This window comes from Manis javanica, chromosome 16, assembly GCF_040802235.1.
Source record: "Manis javanica isolate MJ-LG chromosome 16, MJ_LKY, whole genome shotgun sequence".
NCBI classification, from domain to species: Eukaryota; Metazoa; Chordata; class Mammalia; order Pholidota; family Manidae; genus Manis; species Manis javanica.
In genome coordinates this window covers 6,908,769-6,931,527 of record NC_133171.1, presented here as the reverse complement: position 1 = coordinate 6,931,527, position 22,759 = coordinate 6,908,769, and the positions used below count along the sequence as shown (strand labels likewise).

The 22,759-nt window shown below is 36.7% G+C and overlaps 1 protein-coding gene across 2 annotated transcripts; it reads left to right on the top strand.

Annotated features, from left to right (window-relative positions):
* Positions 1-1,540: 1,540 nt before the first annotated feature.
* SNRNP48 (small nuclear ribonucleoprotein U11/U12 subunit 48) lies at positions 1,541-22,754 on the top strand. Of its 2 annotated transcripts, none has more exons than XM_073224281.1 (9): positions 1,541-1,862; positions 3,218-3,331; positions 3,564-3,624; positions 4,441-4,515; positions 11,344-11,532; positions 11,987-12,108; positions 15,818-15,906; positions 16,300-16,464; positions 22,495-22,754. In XM_073224281.1, exons 1-9 carry the CDS (start codon positions 1,770-1,772, stop codon positions 22,541-22,543), a joined length of 957 nt encoding a protein of 318 aa, XP_073080382.1. In that variant the 5' UTR covers positions 1,541-1,769; the 3' UTR covers positions 22,544-22,754. The 2 variants fall into 2 exon arrangements, with proteins under 2 accessions (XP_073080382.1, XP_017513548.1); XM_017658059.3 differs by having other exon boundaries at positions 1,541-1,925.
* The last annotated feature ends 5 nt before the right edge of the window (positions 22,755-22,759 follow it).

Below are 22,759 nucleotides of genomic sequence, written 5' to 3'. Positions count from 1 at the left end.
AAATATATATACGAATTTCCAATGACAGTCATCATTTCATTTCCAAAAATAGCCTAACATTTTCCAGATGACTGGGCTATGTAAATAGAAATAAAAAATAAGGATACTATGAGCAGAGTATGAATAAAGTACTTTTAGAACTCATCCCTTACCCAGTATCTGCTTGCAGCTACTGGCCGATTTCCACATTTTCTGATACTGCCTATTTATTCTCTTACCATTTTTTTTTGTAGGTGAGAGAATTGTGCCATTTGCCCTTGGAAAAAGCTGTCCACAAAAATGTCCTCCACAGTTTCTTCATCTGGTGGAAACAAGTGCAAAGGGAAGCAAAGATATGGGATCAGGCATGAAAAAAAAAAAAAACAACTACAAGGGGGATTGGATTCTGGGAGTTAAAACCACTTGGGGAAACTAAAAGATTTGATTCCAAGTTTTGGGTAGGAAATGTGTAAAGTAAGCTGGGTTAATCAAAGCAAGGAAGTACTGAAGGACAAATGGGGACATGTCTAGTGGTTTAAAGTGGCTTCCACTGGTCAAACTTGGGAAACTGAGCATCAACAAGAATCATGATGGTAAGGGAGTATGTAATAATGGAAGGTTTTTAAATAAAAACCTTAAATCAATAATAAATTTTTTCAAAACCTTGAATCCATAGTGAAGCAATAACAAAATGGAACTGTGGTAAGGATGCCAGTTAATAAATGTAGAAGCCATGATATTAAAGAATCATCATTTATAATTCCTAACATAGTAACTGATTCAGTGAAGGACTGCGTGAGTTACTGCATTCATATGGCCCCCAAGGTATCATTCCACAGATTACTTACCAGTTAATTATCAAGAGGAAAATGAACTATTACAATGGAGCAATACAGGCACCGCCTTTACCAAGTGATCAAATTTAGCATTGCTAATAACAGAATCTAAGATACAGGTCCTCTATGAGATGTAATAGAGGTACACAGATCTTGTAAAAAATGCTTAAACCTTTTAAGGGGAAAAAAACATTTCACAAATCCAGAAAGGGACGTTCTAGAAGACAAGAGGCTGAGGCTCCTGACAAAATTCAATTACTTAATTTAAAAAAGGAGGGTGGCAGGAGACTGTTGCCGATGAAAAGATTAAAAGAGACAATAGTCAATTATAGCTCATGGGTTGAGAAAAATAATAAAACGGCTATTAAAGAAACTTTGGGGAACAAAGAGGAAATAAATGAGCTGTACATCGAAGGATATTATGAAATTAATTTCCTTAGCTCTGATCAGGTATCACGGTTATGTAGGAAAATGTCCTCATTCTTAGATGTATATTGACATATTTGGGAGTGGAAGCAGCTGCAACTGACTTTCAAATAGTTAAACAAAAATAAGTTCAGCAAAAATTTAAAAATAAATAAAAATAACGAGCTGTGTGTGTGACAACAAAAGAAAGCAAACGTGGGCAAGTTAACCATGAGCCGAAAGACAGTTATGCAAACGCTCATCGCCCTATTTTAATCTTTCTGTAGATATAAGCCATGTTTTTTAAAAAATTGCGGTGGGTGGGGAATGGCGTTCAGGGTAGGCCAGGCTCAAAGGCACCTGGGAGCAGTCGCAAAGCAGGATGCCTGGAAAACGGGCGAAAGCTAAAAGGGCAGCTCCCGCGCTCCCCGAGGCCTTTCTTCATACGCGTTTCCGGTCACGTGGCGGCGCGGCCCGGCCCGCAGCTCCCAGAAGCCCGCGCGCGCCGCCGGCAGTTCGGCTGCTTCCTCTTGGGCGACCGGCGCGGCCATGGAGGGCCAACCGCCCCCGGTGGAGGAGCGGCGGCGGCTGCGGGAGGAACTGAACGAGTTCGTGGAGAGCTGCTGCCGTACGCTGGAGGAGGTGACGGCGTCCCTGGGCTGGAGCCTGGATCGGCTGGACCCGGGAGAGCAGGGGGCGGAGGAGGTGAGGGGTGCGGGCGTGCGGGGTCCTTTCGGGGCCCTCGCCTGTCCTCACCACGGTCTCCTCTGGAGGCGGAGGGCCGCGCGGGGTCCGCGTAAGGAAGGGCGTGGGGGTCCCGGCCATCCGCCGAGCCCGGCGGTCGCCGGGGACCGGACCTGGAGCGCCCCTGACGCCTCCCCTCCCGGGCTGCGGCTCCCACGGCCCCGGAACGCTGCGCACCCACGCCCCGTCCCGCACGCCTCCTGCTGAACGTCCCTTTTAAAGAAAAGGAAACGCGGGGGGTGAAGAGGGAGTGGCAGGTCTGGTGCTTCCATAAAAAAGAGGCGAATGGGTTTCCGAGCGTTGCTGGCAGAGGTTTTGTCGGTTTGCCTTGTCATCTTGTCACATGATTCCGCGCTTGCACCAGTGGCTGTTGTAATCCTGGAGAGATGATTGTGTCCCGAACTGCGGAAGTGGCCGTGGGGATAGATTATGTGGAGAGATTTAACAGTTATTTAGTAGTAAAAAGTTCTAGGCGATTGATTAGGTGTGGGTGTTGAGGCAGAAGAGGCGGTTTCCTGATTGAGCAAGTGGGACCTTTCACTGGAATAAGAACACAAGAGGAACAGGTTTCAGTGTCAGGAGACCATGAATGTAATGAATTAATTTCTGTCATGTTGAAATTTTAGTATCTTCTTTAAGGTACCCAAGAGAGAAAGAAGATCTAAAGATACAGAATTTGGGAGAAATCACTATACGATGTAAAAATTGAAACCTTGAGATCTTCCAGTAAGCATATAGCAAATGGTAAAAGGTCACTGGTTAGATCTACATGAAACACCAACATTTAAAGGGGGACCGATCTTTAGAGGATACCAAGTAGAATGAGCTGGGGAGGTAGAAGGAACATGAAGAGTCTATCAGGATAACAGAAATGGATGATGGGATTGTGACCTTCTAAGAGTTCAAATTACAAGGACCATGACATGTTCTTTGGTTATAGTAACAAGATTGCTAGTGACCTACCAACTGTTAAGTGAGATTGACTGGTAAGTTGTCTAAGCAGTGAGTGTAAACAAATCTTTCAGAAAGTTGGTCTTGGAAGGGATGGAGAAGGGGGCACAGAGGCTATATGGGGTTGGAGGGGAGATTGAGGGTTTTTTTTTTTTAATATGCACATATACCCACACAGAGGCTTGGGAGAGACCTGCAAAAGGAGATAACTGGAAGATACCACTTATTCAAGTAGTAAACATTCAATGGTATAATTATTTCTTTAAATATGTACCTTTTTTCTTTGCTTTTGTTTTTCATAGGGTAAAGTTGTGATATGCCCTTATGATTCCAATCATCATATGCCTAAATCATCTTTAGCAAAGCACATGGTATCTTGCAGACTGAGGAAACTGGGCTATACCAAAGAAGAAGAGGTACCATGTATTTATCATGTATACATAGTGTAATTATTGCATTAGTAAATTCACAGTATTTGGGAGATACAGTGTGAGGTTTTCTGACATAAAATAATAGTCTTGTGGGGTAGAGTGGTACTTGTCAAATTTCACAAATTATTGCAATAAATAAACAATACTAATATGTCAAATCTTAGAGTAGTCAATTATTACTGAAGAACCCTAAGTTTTGTTTTATTTTACTGTTTAGGATAAAATGTATAATTCTGAATTTTTCTATGAGAATGTGAAGATACCTTCGATTACTTTGAGTAAGTATTTTATAGATTATAATTTTCAAATATCTTAGTACAGGTATTGATATTTCATTTTTGAATTTTCAGAAAAATGGGCTTTATAAGTATGCTTATTTTAATGTTTAATAAGGCCATTTTGTACCTTAAGAGAATGTAGGATTAATAAGTGTATAGTGAAAGTAGTTCGCTTAATTTGAAATTTAGAAACCAGCTTTATACTAATAGTCAGTGAAAACCCTGCAATACTTTGTACAGTAGGACAGATCCCTTTCTTTTTTGGTAATAACAAGAACCTGGCCACACAACACAGTTTGAATATAGGACTGAGGATGGAAATATGTTCAAATTGTTCTCACATATGTAGATGTAAAATTTTGGCTCTGATTCAACTCATGGTTTTGTCACTCATTGTTTTAAAGGATGTGTGACTTTCAGCAAGGTAATTAATCTGTTGCCTAAATTTCTTCATAAAATGGGGATGATGGTAAGAGTAACTTTGTGAGGATTGAATGATAAACTGTAGGTAATATGCTTAGAATAGTGCCTGACACTTAGCTGGAGTTCAAGAAATGTTAGCTAATATTGGTTGCTAAAATTTGTAGTGGCTACTGCTGATTATAGTGTTTTCTGAACTGCTTGAAGTCTGGTTACTTCCTGGGCTCTAGGTAAATCTGAAAGAATTCTGCATTCAGATGACCTAGGCAGCAATGTAGGTCTGTCAAGATTCTGGAAGATTTGTCAATGTGCCCAAAAAGCTTGGTTGGAAACCAGTTAATAATTTAAATGTGGATGCTGATGATTCATATTTTGTTTATGGATTTTTTTTGACAGATAAGGACTCACAATTCCAGATAATTAAACAAGCTAGAACTGCAGTTGGAAAAGATGGTGATTGTTATAATCAAAGTAAGTTGCATCATAATTTAAGCTAATTAATGAATCGAACTTTTCCCCCTGTAAGCACACTACTAATTTTCAAGAAAAATCTTGTGGAAACAGTTAAACGGAAAAGATTTTTACATTTAATATTAGATTGAAGTGCTTGGTGTCAACTTCATTTGTTAGATATTTTCTGCTCAAATAAACCAGAGTCTCACTAGCACACTCTTTTAGCTAGGGGTTCATGCTTCGGAATTAGTAGGTGAGATTGCCTTGTAGATAATTTTTAAATTATGATTATTTAGTAGTAAATCCCATTAAGTGAGACTGTTTTACCCTGAGATTTTCTCTAGAATTAGCCTGATATAGTGAGAATGTTCAAACACAATGTGAAAGGAAGGACTTAGGCTGAAAGAGATCAGTCTCCATAGCTGCCCATCAGAACAAAGCAACAACAAAGTTTTATATACAATTGCAAAGGTCTGTAGGTTCCTTCATGCCCAGCTTTGGATCTGAATTAAGAGTTTCTGCTTGGGATTTACTTCAGCAGAGACTATGTTACACAATTGCTGAGTATGAGTTTGTAGGGAATTCAAAAAACATTAAAATTAACAAGTAAATGGAGTTGGTAGATTTCTGAATCTAGGTATAAAACCTAGCCAAAGCAGGCTTTTTTTTTTTTTAATTTTTAAAAAAAATTTTGGTATCATTTATATACAATACAATCACATGAGCAACATTGTGGTTACTAGGTTCCCCCCATTATCAAGTCCCCACCACATACCCCATTACAGTCACTGTCCATCAGTGTAGTAAGATGTTAACAGAGTCACTGCTTGTCTTCTCTGTGCTATACTGCCTTCTCTGTGCCTACCCCCACCCCATGTTATGTGTGCTAATCATAATGCCCCTTATTCCCCTTCTCCCTCCCTTCCCACCCACTCTCCCCAGTCCCTTTCCCTTTGGTAACTGTTAGTCCCTTCTTGGGTTCTGTGAGTCTACTGCTGTTTTGTTCCTTCAGTTTTTACTTTATTCTTATGCTGCACAGATGAGTGAAATCATTTGGTACTTGTCTTTCTCTGCCTGGCTAATTACACTGAGCATAATAACCCTCTAGCTCCATCCATGTTGTTGCAGTGGTAGGATTTGTTTTCTTATGGCTCAATAATTTTCCATTGTGTATATGTACCACATCTTCTTTATCCATTCATCTACTGATAGACACTTAGGTTGCCTCCATTTCTTGGCTATTGTAAATAGTGCTGTGATAAACATAGGGGTGCATATGTCTTTTTGAAACTGGACTCCTGCATTTTTAGGGTAAATTCCAAGGAGTGGAATTCCTGGGCCAAATGGTATTTCTATTTTTAGTTTTTTGAGGAACCTCCATACTGCTTTCCACCATGGTTAAAGTAGTTTACATTCCACCAGCAGTGTAGGAGGGTTCCTCTTTGTCTGCATCCTCGCCAGGATTTGTTTTGCCTATTCTTTTCTATTTTGGCCATCCTAACTGGTGTGAGGTGATATCTCATTGTGGTTTTAATTTGCATTTCCCTGATAATTAGCAACGTAGAGCATCTTTTCATGTGCCTGTTGGCCATCTGAATTTCTTCTTTGGAGAATTGTCTGTTCATATCCTCTGCCCATTCTTTAATAGCATTATTTGCTTTTTGGGTGTTGAGGCATGTGAGTTCTTTATACATTTTAGATGTTAACCACTTGTTGGATATGTCATTTACAAATACATTCTCCCATACTGTAGGATGCCTTTTTGTTCTGCTGATGGTGTCCTTTGCTGTACAGAAGCTTTTTAGCACAATGTAGTCCCATTTGTTCATTTTTGCTTTTGTTTCCCTTGCCCAAGGAGATGCGTTCAGGAAAAAGTTGCTCATGTTTATATTCAAGAGATTTTTGCCTGTGTTTTCTTATGAGAGTTTTATGTTTCATAACTTACATTCAGGTCTTTGATTCATTTTGAGTTTACTTTTGTGTATGGGGTTAGACAATAATCCAGTTTCATTCTCTTGCATGTAGCTGTCCAGTTTTGCCAATACCAGTTGTTGAAGAGGCTGTCATTTCCCCATTTTATGTCCATGGCTCCTTTATCTTATATTAATTGACCATATATGCTTGGGTTTATATCAGGGCTCTCTCGTCTGTTCCATTGGTCTATGGGTCTGTTCTTGTGTTAGTACCAAATTGTCTTGATTTACTGTGGCTTTGTAGTAGAGTTTGAAGTTGGGGAGCCTAATCCCTCCCGCTTTATTCTTCCTTCTCAGGATTGCTTTGGCTATTTGGGGTCTTTTGTGGTTCCATATGAATTTTAGAACCATTTTGTCTAGTTTGTTGAAGAATGCTGTTGATATTTTGATAGGGATTGCATTGAATCTGTAGATTGCTTTAGGCAGATTGGCCATTTTGACAATATTAATTCTTCCTATCCATGAGCGTGGGATGTGTTTTCATTTATTGGTATCTTTAATTTCTCTTGGTTCCTTTTATAAGGATTTCTGGGTTGTGTTCTTGAACCTTCTGAAGGTAGCTTTCTCTGGACATCTTACCTTTTTCCTCACTCTTCTTTCTAGCTGAATTATATTCACCAGCTGATGGTTATGATTTGTTTTCTCCCTTGTTGAAGTTCAGAGTCTTAACCTGTTATTCTAATAAGCCAATATTTGGGCTTGCTTTCTTCCTAAGTTGCATTGTGACTTCAGAAGAACCTTTCTTACATTGTATTGATTCCTTAAAATAGCCAGAAGCACATTTCTTGTATTTCTTGTTTTGAAGCTCCAATTTTTATTTCTTTTGTTCTATATTTCAGGGTTTTCCCCTTGAGGGAGGCATTTGACTCTAATGTTTTTTGAAGAGACTATCAGTCAAGCTATTTTCGGCCCCTGTTATTGGCTCTACTTCTTGTCCCTGTGAACCAAAAAAAAAAAAAGTATAGGGTTCTGTTTTTGTTTTTGGGAGGGGTTAATAGTTAAAGGCCTTTTTTTTACTTTAGTTAGATTTACCAAATTTATGTTAGAGTTGAAGGAGAACTTGGAGTCCAGTGTCTGCATTTTACAGATAAAGGAACAAACCCTTTGTAATACAGATGTTAAAGTTCTGGTGCATTTGTTCTAAAGGTTCTCAATACATTATTTTTCTTAAAAGCTCTTTATGTATTTCGTTTCTCTTTCACAACAAACTTGTGATAGGTTGGACAAATATTTTGCCATCCATACTAGGTCAAGAAGTAGAGGTGTGCAGAAGTGAATTAGCAAATTAACTAGTAAGTGAGTTAACAATCCTCTGCTATGTAACTACAAAGCTGGATCAAGAACCAGGTTCTGAATTTTGGCACAAACTCTGAACTGAGATATTCTGCTTTGTGTTAGAGAAACTCTACTCAGTGTCATTTGCAGAGTAGAATTCTAGATATTGCTCAAAATATAATCTATTATGTCTGTTGTGATTAAGTAGAATATCACAAACTTCAAAACTGTACATATTTACTGTTAGTAATGGTACTGTTCATTGTCCATTCTACTTTGTGTAGGCCTATTTAAAAAAAGAACTGGGTGCTTGGCCTTGTACAAGTGACATTTTGAGGTTTTATTTCCTTATCTTTAATATAAAACTGTCTTGTAGTGTTGTGTAGAGCAGTAGAGATACTGAATGCTAAACTAGCCCTAACTAAATTGGTAGCTGCTATTGTCTAAGAAAGTTAATTTCTTAAGCAAATTCATCTGTAGAAAGCAATACTAAAGCATTAAGCTATATTAAGGTAGTGAAGTGGATGAGAATTTTATATGTAATTTAGAAAGTGTTTTAAATTTTTTATTTACATAACTGAGTCATAAGGCAGATTTGGTAATTGAGTTTACTTCTTCACAAAAGCAAAAAATTACTTTGAATAGTTCTTTCAATACATAGTTTAGAGGAACTTTTATTTGTTTTGAGCTTTTGCACTATCTTTAATTAAGATTTAATTGTTAAGAATTTTTTTTATATGGTTTGTAACCCTCTTTTTAAAATATTTTTTTTCTCCTGTTCAAAGTTCTGCAGTTTCTCAACAGAGATTATTTTTGTGGCCCACTTATCTCTTACACATTTTAAAATCTTATACCCCAGGATAAGAATTTCTTTAATACCCTTTTGATTTATTTACTTTAAAGGAAGAAAGACAAACATGAAAAATTTTACATTTTCCCATTTAGTTAATATTCCATTTGTCTTACACTACATCGTAAGTCTTTTTATGAAGTTATATTTATTTTTCATCAGTCATATCAGGTCTAAGCTCAGTGTACAGAATTCTCAATCCATTAATCTGTGCAAAGGCTTGAGTAACCATTAGATGTACTTACTTTCAGATAAAATTATTTTGGTTGATTTTATAACTGAGATACTAATTTTAATCATAAGCAATGATTTTATATTTAGTGGCTTATCTTTTTCCTTCAGCTGTATTTGCTGTACTTCAGTTTCATGAACTATATTTGAGTCATGGCCATGATGTGAAGATCACTGTACTGTATATACTAAACTCTTAAGAGAGAGAATATAGTGGTTCTAGGCCTTATCTCTTCCTACCACTTATATGAGACATGGGCAAGTCATTTTACTTTTAATTCTTTATCCTTATTATTTGGAAATTAACACTCTATGAATTCTCCTTAAAATTCTGAGTTTGTATCTTTGAGACAATACCTCTTATTAGTGCCTAATATTATGTCGTACATTTAAGATGCCTTCTGATGGCAAACGTGACCAAAAAAGAAGTATGAGAATTAGAGGTATTTAAAAAAATAGATTAGAGATTAACTTCGGAGTGATGAAAAAATTCGGGAGATGGATAGAGGTGATGGTTGCAAAACAATGTAATGTACTAAATGCCACTGAATTGTACGCTTAAAAATGACTAGAATGGTAAATTTTATGTGTATTTTACCACAATTTAAAAAATGCTACCACAAAAAAAGGTAGATAGAGGGTCACAGAATTAATATGATTATAGCACATTCAGTTGTACCTTTAAATCATTTGGAAACTTGCATTTGAAAATGTACATTTTATGGAAATGTAAGCTTATTTAAGTGTTTATCTTTTTTTTGTCAAAAATATCTGTGTTCTGAATGATTTGAATGCAGTTTGTTGTTTAACTTTTCCTGTACTTTTTCTTTTTCAGTAATTGGGGTGAGTATAAAGAGGAATTAGGAACCTGAATGTACTCCTTATTTAAAGATATGCAGTATCCTTTTTGCAAATGATATCCTTTTAAAAGTATCACTCAAATTTCTAAACTTTATCTTAATCACTGTCACAATATGATAGTCTTGATTTGGAATTTTAGTTGAATTTCAAGGAATTTAAATATCAATTTTCACCATGCAGAAATTTAAGGTGAATAAAGAAAACTCCAAAATATTTTAAGGAGCAAATTAAATTTATCTGTTTAAAAGTAACAGACAAAGGTTTATGTGGAACTTGTTATACATCATTGTTTTCTAATCTTTGTATTTTTCCTCCCGATTTTTATAGCTTATATTCAAAGGAATTAGGCTTATCGAAGCTAATCCACTTTTATATTACAAAATAAAATGTTTTGAACACCTGGCTTAGTAAAAGGGGTTTTTCTTTTACCAGAATTAGTAAAATCGGTAGACTTGAAAGAGAACTCTTCTCCTCTCATTCAGAACCCTTTGACTAGTACTAATGGCTGTATATTGTTACCCGTAGAGGTTTAAGCCCTGGACTCAGATTCATTGTAGTTCTCTTAATTTATGGACAAATGTAAAGTCATCTCTTTTTGTTTGTTGTGCTTAGTTCATAGTTTGCTCTTACTTGAATTTCTCTTTTGCCTGTACTTAGGAAGTCAGTGAGGTTAGACTTTATCAAATACAAGTATTTGGGAAGAGTTTCTGATTTCACATTGTTCTGTAAGGAGAGAGAGTTACTACTTTAGGGTAACCTAGGAAACAAAAAGATTCTTTAGTAGCTCATGTTCTTTGCATTAGTGAATAATGAAGTCTAGAACAAATTCGTTTTAAATTGCTTTATTTACAGTTACAATAATTTTATTTCTTTGAGAAAATTTGAATCTCAAAACAAAAATTTTCTTCAGTGTTTAATACATCATATCAAGGTATTGTATTTACTTTTTTTCATTAATGAGCAGATGTAGAAAGTTCTGTAACTGTTCTGGCGGGCACTGCTGTTAACTTTTTTCAGTTAATTGGATTAGTCCAATATGCTTCCTCTTCAGATAATTGAAATGAGTTTAGTCTCAATCTTTCTCTGGTCTGAGGAAGTTTGGGATTTGTGCTACTTAATGGTTTTTTGATCCCTAGCTTTAAGTGAGATGTATTTTGCAATCTGGAACATCTCGCTTAATGTCTTATATAAAAACATTTTTTTACACTTTATAAAAATATTTCCATAATTTATTTTCAAAGGGACTTATATATAATGTGTATTACTATTAAAAACACTTTTTTCCCCATGGGGGAAATAGCCTTTCATGGGAAATAACATATACACAGAAAGTTAATCTATTTTTATAATATGGGTAGCCTTTTAAAAATTGTTACCCAAAAGGTTTTCTTATGAGCTGATTGTCTCATGGTTATTACCGTTTGGAGACAATAGCAAACATCCACAGTACATCCTTGCTGTGGGTATAGCATCCAGGATAGAGTTGTTGTTTACCATTTATCACATAAATTGATGTTTTATATATTTCGGGATTACAGTGAAAAAAATTGTGTTAATACTGTGTTATTACAGCGCATGTTTAAACATAAGTAGTAGATTTTTAAGCCCACAGTGCTTCATGTATTGTTTATTCTTGTGGTTTTATTTTTACTTTAGGGATTTATTCTTCATTGCCTGTTGAAGTTCCTCTGAATCACAAACGGTTTGTTTGTGATCTAACCCAAGCTGATCGTCTCACCCTCTATGATTTTGTAATCGAGGAAACCAAGAAAAAGCTCTCTGATACTCAGATTGTTGAAAATGACAGTGATCTCTTTGTAGACTTGGCTGCCAAAGTCAATCAAGGTTTGAGATGACTATCATAGTTTTATATTTCTTGTTATACCATCTTTTAAGTGTTACTAAGATTGAATTGCCAGGACTCTTTGAGTTGGAATAGAATGATTTTGTATCACCTGATATTCACATATATGTTAAGGTGTTTACTCTGTGCATAAAATTTTGCTCTCTGACCTTTACATTAAGCATATTTCCCTTCTGTAAGAATTTACTTACAGTTGTACTGTTACTTTAATCTATATGCCTTAACATTCTTATGTTCAGCTAATGGCTAGAGAAATGGAATGATTATATAAAACTTAGCCTATTTATATAATATATGATACTTAGAATGTTTTTGTGTGCTACACTAAAGCATGTTGAAATATAGGGTGATTGTGGTGTTCCTCCTTACTTAATTCATAAGAATTTAAAAGCTTCTAAGGGTATAATAATTTATTTTATTTTATTCTTTTATTAGATAATAGTCGGAAAAGTCCAAAATCTTACCTTGAAATCCTGGCAGAAGTGAGAGATTATAAAAGAAGACGCCAGTCCTACAGAGCTAAGAATGTTCACATAACCAAGAAGTCATATACTGAGGTGAGTTTTATATAATCATGTAGAGCTTTGTTGAGAACAGTTTTCCTTAGTTTTCTGAATCCATTCTGTGGATTTCCACATTTAAAGAAAATGTCTTCAAGGAGGCCACACCTGATTTGTATTTGCTCCGTCACTTATAGACCCACTCTTTACCAGACAAAAGCTTCTCAGGGTACAAAAACCTTACATAAAGAGGTTGCACAATCTTAAAAAAGTACCTACTTTTGAGAAAGTAGTACTATGTCATGATAAGAGCAGGGTTTGGGGCTTTAGTCAGACCTGGGCTTGAGTTTTGATTCTGCTGTTTATCATTGGCTATTTGACATGGACAAGTTGTTTGAGCTTTGTAAGATTCAGTTTTTTTCATTTTATACATTTTAATTAGACTTGGCAAGGTTGTTCTACAAGAACTGAAGGAAATAATGTGTGTGGGCACAGAAATTGCTTAATAAGTACCTGTTACCTCTTTTGCAGAATTATAGCATGATTTTATGTATTCTACTAAATATTTGGGCTTAAGAAATGTCTTGGTATAAATTACGTATACATTAATCTCTTGAAGCACATCTAGACTTATTTTCAGATGTTCTTTAGTGGAAAGCATAGACGAGTTTTCTGGTACATGAATTGCCTTGCACAGACTCTACAAATCATTTCCTCATTGAATCCCTGGTTGTTTCCACATTATTTTTTACTTCTCTCTATGATTTTAAAGATCTTCCATAATCTGGCCTCATTTTTACCAAGCATTTTTTTTGCTTTAGTCAAGTGTGTCTCTTAAACTTTATCTAATTAAACAATTTATTCTTACCCCTCTATGTTGAAATAAATACTTGTTGTTTTCTTGCCTGTAATGCTTGGTTTTGGCTGTTTTGAAAAACTTTGAGGCGTTTAAGCTCCACTGTTCCCATGAGATGTGAGTTCACTCAGCCATCTGTTGGTTTGTTGCATTTATGCTCTGTACCACATAGCTTAGCACTTAATCTTTTTTTTTTCTGTTACTACTTTATTATAGCTCCAGCAGTAAACAAAATTTAGAAATGAAAACTAAGCAGATACTAGCTTGTGGGACCTACTCAATTAGAGTAGGCATCATTCCTCAAAGAGAAACTTTCCCTTAATTTTGACTTGACTGTTGTAGCCAGGTATTGCAAAATGTATTAGTTTCCTGGATTCTGTTACAAATTGCCACAAACTGGGTGGCTTAAAACAATAGGAATTTATTCTCTCACAGTTGGAGAGGCCAGAAGTCAAAAATCCAAGTGTTGGCAGGCCTGGCTTAGTGCCTAATCTTAAATTGTTCTCTTTTACAATTAAGAGTTTGTGTTTTAGACTTCTCTCTCCCAGTGGTGGTCAGAGACCATGTCATGCTACCATTTGTGATCCTTATAGTCCCTCAAATTCTTGGTGGTTCATCAGTCATTTTTTCTTTGGTCTTAGAACCTTGTAATCAAGTTTAAATGTTTTTGTTAGTGGTTTTTGCAATTCTGTGGTTAACTTTTTATTATGGAAATATTCAAACATACTAATGTGGGTGGAATAGTCTAATGAAACCTTATGTACCCATCACCAAGGCTTCAACAGTTAATCAGTACTCCTCATTTTACTTATATGCCCATAGTCTACTTCTCTTTGTCTCCACATTGGTAATTTTGGAAGCAGATCCCAAATATCTTTCATCTGTAAATATTTCAGTGTTTATAAATTTTCAGTGATTTATCATATCCCTGGTCATGGCTTTTTCAACAGTTTATACATTCCTAGCTTCATATCCCACATATTTTTTGCTTGTTCTGGACTAGAATCTGAACTTTGACAAATTTCAGCAAAAGTGTTTTATCTAGTATAGTTACTGTTCATGGCACATAGAGCCCACCTTCAAGGGACTTACAGTTCAGTAAGTGAAAGGGACCTTTTCAAAGTACAGATTATGTTAAGTGCTAAAGTACAGTAAGATCAAAGTATGGGGGAGAAGGGAGTGATTCTTTTTAAAAGAAGATTAGTATTGGCTTTATAGAAAAGATAGCATTGAGAGAAAGAAGCAGGAAGGGGTAAGGGAATGTCTGTTTATCGACTCTTCCCTGTGGGTGGTAAACCTGTGCGAGGTCGGCTTGGTGGAAACAGCGTCAGGTAATGTTCGGGCTTCCCAGAGCAGAGGTAGGGCTGCTTAGTCAGAGAGTCATTGTAGGGCTACTCTGGACGTGCTGGAGCTGAAATTGGAATTCAGGGGTCTGTGACTCATGTCATTTCCTGGGTGAGGCATTGACGTGTTTTAGATTTTCCTTAGGACAATATAGTAGAGGAGGAAGATGGTGGATACAGATTTTACAGGTAGAGGGACTAGTGCTCCTAAAAATAAAAAAAGGTACGGGAGTTTTCCAGAGACCCCCTAGTAATCCAGGCTGGCTAGAGCTTAGGGCTCCTGAGAACTATCCAGTGAGAGATAGGGCTGACTTCTATGTGGCGTAGTATAATCATGGAAGGCTTTGAAGGCTTTATTAAGGAATTTGGACATTGTTCCATTTTACTTCCAGAGCCATTGAAAGTTTCTATGAGGTGTGGGAAGAAGTAGTCAGACCTGAAATGTAGTATGTGTCTCTGAGATTGGCCGTTGACCCCTGTACCTTCTTAACACATTTCCTAATTAGTTATGAGTGAGAGAAGTATAAGATTCTACTTTAGTTTCATCTGTGCCTCTCCAGTGACTAGCCCTGTTTTTGATGGCATGGATAAATAAGAAGGAAAAAGCTTATAAATGATTCTTACAGGTAGGGAATTTATAGTCTCATTGGAGAGTATCTGAAGTAGCTATGATGTTTTGTATTTTGTCTGTCATCTTGACTTAATTATAAGAATTCTTTCTACGTTTTATTTGTAAGTAATTTCAAATATATAAAGTTGCACAATTTAAAATAGTACAAAGAACTTCCATGTAGCCTTTATCCAGATACTTGTTATTAACATTTCGCCCCACTTGCTTGTCATATGTACTCTCTTTCTCTGTACGTTTTTCATTCTCTTAATCTCTCTCTGTACATAGTTTTTTTTCTGAAATATTTAAGGGTAAGTTACATACCTCATGGTCCTTTTGTCCCTAAATTTAGCATGTATTTCCTAGAAATAGGGATATTTTTCTTATATAATCATAGTATAGTTAACTACTTGGGCAAATTCATCATTGATATGGTATACTTGACACTTGGATAACATGGGTTTGAACTGTGTTGAACAGGGGTCCACTAATGTACAGACTGTTTTCACTAGATAATATTGGAAAATATTTTGGAGATTTACAATTATTTGAAAAACCTTTTCTTTAGCTTGCTTTTTACAGCATATAATACATATAAAATTCAAAATATGTGTTAGTTGACTGTTACTGTTATCAGTAAGATTTCCAGTCAGTAGTAGGCTGTTAGTAGTTAAGTTTTAGGGGAGTCAAAAATTATACATGGATTTTTGATGGCACAGAACCATCAGTGGCATCTTTAACTCCAGTGTTGTTTAAGGGTCAACTGTACTTCAACCATCATTCATATTCCAATTTCACCTTTGGCTTTCTTATGTTCTCTAAACTCCACATGTCCCACAGTCCATCATAGCTCTTAGTAAATATTTGATTCATTGTTAGCAGTGATTTTTCTAGCTTCATAGTCTTAATTTTTTGAAAAGCTGTCATATTTGAAATCTGGTGCTTAACTCTCCAAAGGTGATTCGGGATGTGATAAATGTGCACATGGAAGAACTCAGTAGTCAGTGGCAAGAAGAGCTGGAAAAAGCAGAGGATGATGCCAAAAAGTATGTCACTATGTTTATTGGTGAAAATACTCTCTTTTTAATTTGTTACTTACACATATTGCTAAGTTTTTGCATTTCCAAGACCATTGTTAGCACACAATAATTCATCAAAATGTTTGTTGTTTCTTGTTGTCATCGCTCAGGATTGTTAAATCAGAGTTCTCTGCCATCACCCTTGGACTGTTTTAGGGAGACAGCTGTATTAGTTGAAAAGTAGAACATAAGAGCTCTTTCTTTGACTGCACTCTTATGTGGAATATAACATCACACATAGTTTTTTATACTCTATTGCTGGACTGATATAGAATATTGGACTTTAGACTGGTGTGTCTGTGTGTATACTGGAGATGGTTGGTTAAAACTAATTGATTCATGTTCCTTTATGTGGTTCAGGAATGAAGAAAGACGATCAGCTTCAGTAGATTCCCGACAGTCTGGTGAAAGCTATTTGGATGCTGAGTGTTCACGACATAGAAGAGAGCGGAGCAGGAGCCCACATAGACGAAAAAGAAATAAAGATAAGGATAAAAACTGGGACTCAAGAAGAAAGAAAGAGAGGTAACTTTTTTTAAATTGAAGTATCATTAATACACATTCTCATGATGGTTTAGAGTACACAACACAGTCGTTCAATATTCATCCATATTACCAAGCCCTCACCTCCTCCAGTGCATTCACTGTCCATCAGTATAGTAAGATGTCACAGAATCATTAACTGTATTGAATCACATTGATTGATTTGTGGGTATTAAACCATCCTTGCATCTCCAGAATAAATTCCACTTGATCATGGTGAATGATTCTTTTAATGTATTACTGGACATGGTTTGCTTATATTTTGTTGAGTCTTTTTTGCATGTGTGTTCATGAGGAATGCAGACTGCAGTTTTCTTTTTTTGTAGTGTTTTTGTCTGGTGTTGGTATCAGGATAATGTTGACTTCATAGAGTGAATTTGGAAACATTGCTTCCTTTTAGTATTTTGAGAAAGGTATTAATTCTTTACCTGCTTGGTAGATTTCACCTGTGAAGCCACCTGGTCCTCGACTTTTGTGTGTTGGGAGCTCTTAGGTTACTGATTTGATTTTGTTATTAGTAATTGGTCATCATATTTTCTATTTCTTCCTGTTTCAGTCTTGGAAGATTGTATGTTTCTAGGAATTTATCCATTTCTTCTAGGTTATCCAATTTATTGGCATGTAATATTTCATAGTAATCTCTTTTCCTTTGTATTTCTGTTGTGTTGGATGTAATGTCTCCTCTGACATTTCTTTGAGTCCTTTCTCCTTTTTTCTTAATGAGAGTGGCTAAAAGTTTATCAATTTTGCTTATCTTTTCAGAGAACTAGCTCTCAGTTTCATTGATCTTTTCTCTTGTGTTTTAAGTCTCTATTTCATTTATTTCTGTTCTGATCTTTATTATTTCTTTCTGTCTACTAACTCTGGGCTTTGTTCTTTTTCTAGTTCTTTTGGTGTAAGGTTAGATTATTTATTTGAGATTGTTCTTATTTCTTGAGGTAGAACCTTTATTGCTGTAAACTTTCCTCTTAGAACTGTCTTTGATGTGCTGTAAAGATTTTTGAATGTTGTATTTCCATTTTCATTTGTCTCCATGTATTTTTTGATTGCCTCTTTGATTTGTTCATTGACCCATTTGGTTGTTTGGTAGCATGTTATTTAGCCTCCACATGGTTGTGTTTTCTTCCAGTTTTTTTCTTGTAATTGATTTCTAGTTTCACAGTATTGTGGTCAGAGAAGATGTTTGATACAATTTTAATTGTCTTAAATTTGTTGAGACTTGTTTTGTGGCTTAACATGTGATCTATTCTAGAGAATGTTTCATGTGCACTGGAGAAGAATTGTATTTTGCTGATTTTGGGTGGAATGTTTTATATATACCTGTTAAGTCTATCTGGTCTAATATGTCATTCAATGCCACTGTTCCCTTACATTGATTTTCTATCTGGATGTTCCATCCATCGATGTAAGTGGGGTGTGAAAGTCCCCAACTATTACTGTATTACCGTCAATTTCTCCCTTTATGTCTTAATATTTGCTGTGTGTATTTTGGTGCTCCTATATTGGGGTGCACAGGTGTTTATTATTATTATTATATCCTCTTGTGGGAGTGATCCCTTTATCCTTATTTAATGCCCTTCTTTGTCTCTTGTTTCTGTCTTTGTTTTAAAGTCTGTTTTGTCTGATAGAAGCATTGCTACTCCAGCTTTTTTTTTCCATTGGCATTTGCATGGAATATGTTTTTCCATCCCTTCACTTTCAGTCTGTATGCGTCTTTAGGTTTGAAGTGGGTCTCTTGTAGGTGGCATATAAATTGGTCTTGATATTTTACCCATTTAGTCATTCTGTGTCTTGACTGGAATATTCAATCTATTTACATTTGCAGTGATTACTGATAGGTATGTACTTACTACCATTTTGTTAGGTGTTTTCTAGTTGTTTTTGTAGTTCTCTGTCCATTTCTTCTCTTGCTCTCTTCCTTTGTGATTTACTCACCTTTTCTAGTGTTGTGCTTGAATCCCTTTTTCTTTTTGTGTGTGCGTGTATCTGTTACAGGTTTTTGGTTTGGGTTATCAGGAGGTTGATGTATAACCGCTGTCTATGTAGCAGTCTATTTTAAGTTGATGGTTGCTTAAGTTGGAACACCCTCGAAAAGATTGACATTGTTACTCCTTCCACTATGATTTATGTATTGGATGTCATATTTTTATATCTTGTCGTTTTGTGTATCCCTCAATTAATTATTATAGATGGAGTTGACTTGATTACTTTTATCTTTTTCAAAGCAGCTTTATAAATGATTGATTTACTACCTTTGCTGTATGTTGTTCTAACCAGTGAAGTTTTTTCTTTAATAATATTCTCCTACTTACTGCCCTTTTTTCCCACTTAAAGAAGTACCTTCTACATTTCTCATAAGGCTAAGTTAGTGGTGATGGACTCCTTTAGCTTTTGCTTTTCTGGAAAATTCCTTATCTCTTCTTTAATTCTGAATGATAACCTTGCCAGATAGAGTATTCTTGGTTTTTTTCCTTTTAGTCCTTTGAATGTATCATGCCACCCCCTCTGGCCTGCAAAGTTCCTGCTGGAAAATCAGCTGATAGCCTGCCTTATGGGTGTCACCTTGTGCATACCCAGTTGCTTTTCTCTTGCTGCTTTAAAAATTCTTTATCTTTAATCTTTGACATTTTAATTATTATATGTCTTGGTGTGGACCCCTTAGTTCATCTTGTGCTTTCTGGACCTTTCTTTATGCCTGGTTCCTTCCCCAGGTCAGGAAAGTTTACAGTTATTTTTTCTTCAGCTAAGTTTTCTGCCCCTTTCTCTCTCTCTCTCCTCCTCCTGGAAACCCTGTGATGTGGATATTAGGACACTTGATGTTGTTCTAGAGCTCCTTTAGCTTATCCTTACTTTTTAAATTCTTTTTTGTTTTTGCTTTGCTGTTCATCTTGGGTACTTTCAGCAGACCCTGTTTTCCAGATCACGAATCCCATTCCTCTGTATTCTCTAACCTGCTGTTCATTCCTTATAGTATATATTCCATTTTAGTTACTGTATTACTAGTTCATTTTTACATTTCCTTTCTTTCTGTTGAAGTTTTCACTGAGTTCATTCATCACTCTTCTCCCAAGTTCAGTGGGCATCTTTATGACCATTACTTTGAACTCTTTATCAGGTAGATTGCTTATCTCTGTTTTGTATAGCCTTTTTCTGAGGTTTTGCCTTTTGTTTGGAACATATTCCTCAGTTTCCTCATTTTGTCTCTGTGTTAGGTTAGGTCAGTTTACATTTCCTATTCTTGGAGTTAGTGGTCTTATGTAGAAGGTGTCCTGTGGGGCCCAGAAGTATAGTCCTTCCTTGGTCACCAGAACTGGGTTCTCCAGGTTATGGGCTGTGCACCCTCCTGCGGTGACTGAGCTGCATCTGCTGCAGTGTTGCTGGTGGGTTGGGCTGGCCCTTGGCAGGGTTGGCAGAGAGGCCCTACTATGGCTGTGCAGGCACACTGGTGGGCAGGGCCACCGTCTTCCCCCAGCCAAGCAGGAATACTACAGAGGGGTGCTGTTCCCATCTGAGGCTGCCTGCTTCATCTGGTGGGGCAGGAGCCACCTTGGAGGGGCACCTTGGAGGGGCTGGGCTGCAGGGTACACTGCACTGGGTGAGCATTGCTAGCAATATAGATGGAGAGGGCCAGAACTGGTGCCTGCCGTTGTTGGGCCATCTAGGCTGAAAGAATCCAAGACTGATGTCTTACCACAACTTCTAGAGGAAGTTCTTTCAGATTCATGTCCTTCTGGCGCTTGCCCAAAATGAGTCAATAAATCTCTCACATATGGCCCAGGCCCTTTTCAAGCTGCTGCTTCTGCGCTGGATTTCTGAAAGAGTGAGATTATGTCAGGGACCTTTAAAAGCAGAGTCTCTGTTTCCTATAGCCCTCTGGTTCTCCCAGAGTTAAGCCCTGATGATTTTTCAAAGCCAGATATTATGGGGGCTCATTTCTATCTCCAGGAGTGGGGGATGCCCAATATGGGCTTTGAACCCCTCACTTCTCGGGGAAGACCTCCATGCTTGTGCCATCCCTTCTGCTTGTGGGTCACTGCTAGGTGCTTTTCAAACTGCTGTTTTTCCCTTGGGTCAAGGGGTGAGATTGCCTGCAGCATCTGAGAGGGGAATCTCCATTTCCTACAGCATTTTGTGACCTCTGGGCACCAGCCCTGTTGGTTTTCCAAGCCAGATGTTCTGGGGTTTCAATTTTCCATTGCAGATCCCAGGGGTGAGGGTGCTCCACGTGGGGCACCACTCCCTCCTCTGGGAGAGGTCTCTGGTGAGGTCCCTCCCTCTGTGTGTCACTTCTGGGGATGCCTCCCTCTTCCTTTGTCTTGTTCTTCCTTTCTCTAGCTAATTCCTCAAAGGGTCAGAGAAAAGATCCAAACTTTAAGGTCAGTCAGTTTTTCTGTTGTTAATAACCCTGATAAAGTTTTGATAGATCGAGATATGTGAATTAATAGTAAAATAAACCTAAATCAATAGGGTCTGTTCCTATATTCCACCTCCTTATTGGGCATCTGCCTGGATTTCAAGTTTACTAGTTCTATAACTGAACTTAACCACTTTTTTCTCAGTCTGCTCCTTCTCTCCCAGCATTCCCTAGTCTGGTTAATGGGATGACCATCATTTATTTGCCTAAACCAGAAATCAAAGTGTCATTTTAGATACTCCTTTTGTATTCCTTTCATCTGGTCAGCTCTTGATTGCTGCCAGTTGTGCCTGAAGATGCCTCACGTGTACCCCCTCCTCTCTGTCCTTAGTGCTGTCCATCTTAAGATTTCTGGTAGTTTTCCTAGTTGTTCTACCTATTACTAAGCTTGTGTTATATAGATCCATCCCTACTCTGCTGCCAGAGTGAATTTTCACCTGTTAAAACTCTTCAGTGGCAAAATTCAAGACCTCCAGGATCAGGGCTTCTGCCTACCTATCCGTATATTTTGCCACTACCCTATGAAATGCATAAATTACACTCAAGCCATCCCAAGTTACTTAAAGTTCCTCATCCACTGTGCCACATTTATACCTTTGTCATGTTCTGCTGCCTAATTTTTCTTCAAAGCCTGCTTGGTAAACTCCTCATCCTTTCAGACTCAGCTCAGTCTCATTCATTCAAGTAGAGATCTTTTCCATTTTGTCTTCACTCTCCTAGAAAATACTTTTTATTGAACTGAAGTTACTGCTTTTCCTATTAGGCTGTAAACTCCTAGAAGGCAAGCCTATGTCCTAGTCAGTAGTATATGCCTAGTCTTGTCTAACAGTGACTTTCAGATGATATCTTGTCTCCAGGACCATCGATGATCAGGACTTGGTAATGTTTATTGGTTTCATAATTTTGCTCATCTTATTATCACTCAGTTCATAGGTTTAAAGGTAGCTATGACTTAGTCCTTCTTTTGTAAAAATGAAATATTTGCTTAGTAATCTCTTGATTCATACAATTAATATTTTATAATGGTTATATAAAAATTGATCCTTGATTATATCTTAGAAATTGTGCTCTCTCCCTTCCGGTGTTTTAGTGCTTCTTCCATTTAATTTTTGGCATGTCTGACCAGTCGCTATCGACTTAAATATATTAGCCTCAAAATCCTAGCATGAAATAATTTCCTTTAGAGAGGATAAATTGCGTATCGGCAGGAACTGCTTCTCAGTAAGGCAAGGCTAGTCTTTAATATCCATCCCTGAAGTAGAATTGCACTGTAGAGAATTAAGATAGGTGCCAAGATAAGGAAAATAAACATTTTCTGAATTCTTCTATGACTTCATTCAAAGTTAATTTTAAAGTAGAACTCCAATGCACAATTTTTACAAAATCTTTTTATCCCCATCTCATTTTTGTCCTTTAGTTTTAATGATTCATTTTCTGTATTTACTCTTAAAAGAAATCACTGTTCAATTCTAAGTACATGTTTTAACTTGTTCTGGTTTATATCTGATGTAAGCATATTACTGGTGAATTGTTGTTTTAAAGCTCTGATATTAAAGTGGCCATCATTTATAATAATTTTTTTCACCCTTTCATTTCAGGGATGGGGAAAGACATCATAGTCATAAAAGAAGAAAGCAAAAAGTATAAAAGTATTTATGCATGTAATAATTATGCTTATGCCATGGTAACCAAGATACCACTATTTTAATTAATTGATTTGAGTAGGAGAATGTGTTTATATGACTTGTTTAATGCTCAAATCATTACTTTTCAGCAATTAGGTCTCAATGCATGAGTATACTGTTATGCTGTATAACCTTGTTTTCCTTTTATGTTAATAAATGATTGTTTCCTGTTACTGAT

What these genes read in the sequence shown, in the direction of transcription:
- SNRNP48 (XM_017658059.3), top strand. Translation starts at nt 1,770, where the DNA reads ATGGAGGGCCAACCGCCCCCGGTGGAGGAGCGGCGGCGGCTGCGGGAG. An exon ending in GATACCTTCGATTACTTTGA is followed by an intron (nt 3,625 to 4,440) that starts GTAAGTATTTTA and finishes TTTTTTTGACAG; the next exon opens with ATAAGGACTCACAATTCCAG. An exon ending in TGGTGATTGTTATAATCAAA is followed by an intron (nt 4,516 to 11,343) that starts GTAAGTTGCATC and finishes TTTTTACTTTAG; the next exon opens with GGATTTATTCTTCATTGCCT.